The sequence below is a fragment of the Hordeum vulgare genome, chromosome 6H, assembly GCF_904849725.1.
Source record: "Hordeum vulgare subsp. vulgare chromosome 6H, MorexV3_pseudomolecules_assembly, whole genome shotgun sequence".
Taxonomy (NCBI): domain Eukaryota; kingdom Viridiplantae; phylum Streptophyta; class Magnoliopsida; order Poales; family Poaceae; genus Hordeum; species Hordeum vulgare.
Genome location: NC_058523.1, coordinates 506,093,053 through 506,098,403, shown reverse-complemented (window position 1 = coordinate 506,098,403; position 5,351 = coordinate 506,093,053). Strand labels below are relative to the sequence as shown.

The following is a 5,351-nucleotide window of genomic DNA, read 5'->3' as shown; positions in this document are numbered from 1 at the left end:
GTGACCGGTCCGGTCCTCCTTTTGAGGCATCCGGTTGTCGATGCTCTAAAACTCTTGTTTTCTATTCTTAAAACTTATTTTCAGTGTTCTATCTTAGGGCAGCTATTGGAAATGCTTTTAGAATGTGTGTGCCGAGTGAAGACTCTGTAAACTAATATAAGAATGTTTAGATCACTAAGGCCTTGTTCGGTTCCTCCAAAATTAAAGGGGTTTGGAGGGGATTGAGAGGGATTAAATCCCCTACAAGTCAAATTCCACCTCAATCCCCTCCAATCCTCTTCAATCCACTTTTTGATGGGATTAACTGAACAAGCCCTAAAGTAGTGATCCAACCGCTCTTATATTAGTTTACGGAGGGAGTAGTAATTATTTACTAGGAAGCCTAAATACATCACATTAGATCAGTTTAGTCCAATTATTTGTGAAAGACGCAATTTAGCACCCTACTTGGCAGCATATTTTACATCAGACCTGTAAGCGTTGATTTTCCATAAAATATGCCCAGTGCCGCCGACTTGTGCCACTTCATCCCACGTGGATTACTTGTGAACGGATAGCCAAGTTTGATTTACCTCTATGCTTTCCCAAGCTGGCCAAGTTTGATTTACCTCTATGCTTTCCCAAGCTACCACATGAGCGATCTTGACAAAAACTCATTGCTATTAACATTTACATGCCCCACATAGTAAAATAAAAAATACACAAAGTTTTGGATCTGAAATCCCACAGGTGATCCTATAGACAAACAAGCAGAACACTACGGTAACTGGGCTGCATTGGGAGGAAAATGCAACTGTGTAACCAATCTTGTATTACTGCCAAGTATAGCAAAGCTCATATGCTAGCTCAGTGAAACCCTCTGGTTTTATGTGCTATTTACTCACGTTAGGAATGGACATCTGCTAAGCTGGATTCTACCCAGTAGCTCTAAAGAACTTGGATTGGATAAACAGTTGTATCGATCAAGTAGTTCCACTGAAGTTATCACATTTTTTCCGCAAACTAAGGTCACTTCCACACTATATCACCCAAAAACTTCAGAGCAGGAACTCCTCTAATTTCCATGTCCACGAGAGGTGCTTGCATTATGTTCAACCCCATCAACTCTGGATCACTCTTTATCATATCCAAAGCACGTGTTTGATCCTGCATGAAACAAAATGCATAAGCTGCCCTTGCACATTGGTGGTTTCTACAAGCACATCGTTAATTGAAGATCAAAATTATTAGTAGTGTCAATTCTCAATTGTACCTTTCTTTTTATAGCACAAAATTTACAGTCTGATGATGAAGGTGGTAGAACTTGGTTAACAATAAGTCTCCTTACAGGAACACTTTCCTTTTGCAAGGAAGAATGCAATCTCGCTGATTCACTGATTGCCATGACCTGAAAATTGGGGTGGGGTGGGGGTACCTATTATTACTGAGACATAAATACAGAAGGAACTGCAGAGGTGAGGAGAAAATGTACCGTTGGAATCGTCACAATAATAAATTCAGTCGATTCTGTATCACGGAAAAGCTCTCGCACCTTGACCATCCTTTCTCTGAGTTGCTCCAATTTGTTTGCCTTGAGAGGACGAATAATCAGTTCAAAATTTTAAACACCTACCTGGTGAAGAAATAATATGTTCCAGTTCTACAGAGAACTGAACAAGGAACTTACTGCATCCTGCTGTTGAACTTCTTGTCCAAATACTGACTTAATAGCAGATGTTGCTGAAGCAATCTTGCTCCTAAGCTGGACGGCAGGAAAAAATCAAATTAGTATCAAAATCATCAGCTAGATGGAATATACCTATTTGTCACGGGATTTAAAGAACTTCAAGTCAAATACTTGTTACTTAAGTTCCCAAAGGAGTTAGATGGAAGAGAAAAAACAAATTAATACTTACTATTCATGTTATTTGGACATATGAAGCAGGTGAAGGGGAAATTTGTGAGGTCTAGTAACCACAACTGACAAAATAGTAAACCTCACTGAACACTGTGCAAACAGCTGAAACATAGTACTGACAGGGGCGAGCCCACCTCAATTCAAGGGTATTCAGTTGAATACCCATTATTTTTGCAAAAAAATTAGGTATATAGTGTATATACTGAGTATGTATAAGGAAAAATGAAACTGTACGCTCAAACTTGCTAGTTAGGTATTTCAGCCCAAAGCATCACGACTCAACGACTTCGCCCATTGGCCCAAGTGGGTGTAGCGCACAAACACACATAGACCATCGACCTCTCGATCATTGCCTCCCAATAAATCTATCGATCAGGTCAGACAGAGACGAACCAACCCATTACTTCCCAAGTTCTCTCCAACGGGAGCAGCAAACCACCAGGCGGCCAGGGCCGTTTCCATCGCCTGCTGGGCAATCACATGTGCGCACGGCCTCGCGGACAGCACAATGAATCCACCCCCCGCTGACCTTGGTTCTGATCCCTACAGTCAATAGCTAGTAGGCATTGGTTCAATTTCGAAGACTAAACCCCCACAAATTCTGGTATAATTGCTAATTAGATGTATGAGTGATGTATTAATATTTCAATTTTGAAATTAGGACCTCTGTACACATGCCAATTCTTATTTCTTAGTAGAGATGAATTCATCTATCGCTGCAGGCAGGAGCACAGTTTTCTTCTCGTACTGTTGAAAAAATAGTAAGTTAGTTTGAACACTTGTCTCCCTATTTAATTATAGTGAAATTATAACTTGTTTGCGATCGATTATAAATTATTTAGACATGACAACTTCCAATTTTCCATTCAAATTTGTCATGTGAGAATGTCTCTAAATTTTAAATTCTCTACAGTGAGTTTTCTTTTATCTACTCCCTTCGACCTCATGAATAAGTCATCTTACGAAAACCAAATAATCACAAAACACTTAGGCCTGATTCATTAACTCCCACCTCATTTCTTGTTTTTTGACATGAATAAAAAAGAAACCAATGAGAGATGTGGGACGCGTATGTTTTTAATGACTTGAGACTACCTAGCACATCATGCAGTGGTTAGTTCATTGCATGCAATGATATTAATTCGCAAGTAAACATTAAATTTCCTCGTTTTCCTCTCTGTCTTGGTCGCGGTGCACAACGTAAGATGACTTATACACCGGGACGGATGGAGTATAAAGAATAGTACTCGTGTAGTTTGTAAGGTTTCTTATTTGCTATTTTCTATTCTCTATATGTCTTAAATTAGCCACAATATGTTGAACAATTTTTTACTTCTATATGTTGAACGATAGCAAATTATGATCAATTTGTATTAAAATAATATATTATGCAATATATTTTATATATAGTTTAATACTAGTACAATATGTTGCTATAATCGGTTATATGCGCCAAAAGGAAGGGCTATAGGTTTAAAAAAAATGAATACACACACTTAAATTCCTGGGCCCGCCCCTGAGTACTGAATAGATGAATACTCCCTGTGTCCCTAATATAAGACATTCCTGCAGTTCAAATATAAGATGTTTTGCAGTTCAATGTTTTTGCAGTTCAAATTTAACTGCAAAAACATCTTATATTTAGGGACATATGAAGTATTTAATAGGGTATATATCCTCCCAATTTCACAAGTTAACATAAAGGCGCAATGCGAAGCTGTGCAAACAAGCACAAATAAGCAAAGGGTACAGCAGCAGCAATGCATTTGCGTCTACTATTGTTTATCAAGCAAAATAACAGAAGAGATATCGCAAGCAATTTTCGCAATACAAAATAAATCATTTTTTCTTCATTCAGCCATTTAATCTGTGGTCTGGGCCTTGCATCTTAACATAACAGCACATCACACTAAGGACAATAGTACCTTCAAGATCTTCCCAATGGATGCATCAAGGAAGTCTGGCAAAGATAATAATCGGAGTGTATGGCCCTGGTAATGGGTGAGGCAAATCATAATGTGATTGTCGAGAGTCAACTTTGGATTCACAGAAATATGGTCATTACCGTAGGAGCAGTGTCAAATACAATGCGGCTAAACATGCTATACTCCGGTGCTTCGAGGAATTGTATAACCTGGTGTAGTATGAAATAGGAAATCATAAGCTAGAGCTGGAAGAAACAGGTGAAGTAGGGAGATATAAGCCCGGAGCCATCTCTTTTTACCTTTGAAATTGCTATTGCTTCATCCAATCCTGGTGGTGGTGTGTCCAATAACTCCCCCAGTTTTAACTCCCCAAGCTGTATTTAATAAAGAATAAACATGATAACTGTAAAACACAAAATGGACGGAGCAATTCAGGATAATAACAAACAAGAGAACAGTTATGACTGAACGTAATGGACATGGAATGATGTATTGGTAGCAAAAGAACAAAAAAAATTGCCATATACCTGCTCAGCAAGAATCCCTAGGCCCATGCCATCCATGAAATCTTTTACTCCGGTCCCTCCATTCTTTTGATTTATTGTCCGAAACTCTTCACGAGACTTCTCAGGATTTATCTGTGCCAGAGTTGCAAAATGTCACATTTAAACAACGCAGTTCGAGATTCTAGAGTCCAGACCAAGTGATATACATGATTAACCAGCCCTCCACTACTTGTGAATCCACAGAACTTAACCCTTGTGATCTCTGAATCTTCTCCCAAATTTAGGAGTTGAGTTTTCCATGTTACTAAATTTGAAATGGTTTTACGGAAGTAGTCCTGTTAACATTGCATCAATAGAAAAAGGACACTAGATATGTAAACTTTTCAAGGGAAATCAATGATAGAAGTTGGCTGAACTATCAGAGTATACTTGAACTATCGAGACAACACAAAACATTAGCACTCCAACATATTAGCATAGGCTGGCTTCGGAGTTTCAATGTGGACATACCAATGTTACTCACCTCAAGCGCAAACAATGGCGAATCGGTACCTTCGACAGGTGCGAGAGCCCCGCCAGTCAAATCCTAAAACACGCAGGCAGGGGCAATGTTACAAATACATCAGGAGAACAAACCCGGAGCAAAGTCACTGGAGGTGCTGGAGGCTGGTGGTCGACCTGCGCAAACGAATCGCTCAGCGAGTGGGCAGGGTCGGTGGAGACAACGAGGGTGGGATGGCCGCTGTTGGCGAAGCGCACGGCCAGCGACGCCGCGCAGCTCGTCTTCCCGACGCCCCCCTTCCCGCCGAGCATGTAGTACCGCCGCGTCGTGCGGGCGGCCATCTCCTCGAACCCCAGCGCCTCGGCCCCCTCCTTCGCGGACGGGGCGGCCTCCGCCGCGGCCGAGGCGCGCAGGCGCAGCGACGGGTAGCGGAGGGGGCGCCTTAACGGGAGGCGCGCGGGCGCCGCCAGGGAGAGGCGATGCGCCGCGGCGTGGAGGTGCGGCGAGGCTGTCGCGAGCAT

The 5,351-nt window shown here is 41.4% G+C and overlaps 1 protein-coding gene across 1 annotated transcript; it reads right to left on the bottom strand.

The window, feature by feature from the left end:
• Nucleotides 1–788: 788 nt before the first annotated feature.
• On the bottom strand, nt 789–5,351 carry LOC123403415 (ATPase GET3B). Its single transcript, XM_045097348.1, has 10 exons — nt 5,007–5,351; nt 4,852–4,914; nt 4,350–4,460; nt 4,122–4,196; nt 3,963–4,031; nt 3,823–3,888; nt 1,667–1,741; nt 1,472–1,570; nt 1,253–1,387; nt 789–1,146 (listed from the first exon to the last, which is right to left on the bottom strand). The coding sequence occupies exons 1-10, from the start codon at nt 5,349–5,351 to the stop codon at nt 1,009–1,011; spliced, it is 1,176 nt and encodes a 391-aa protein (XP_044953283.1). The 3' UTR covers nt 789–1,008.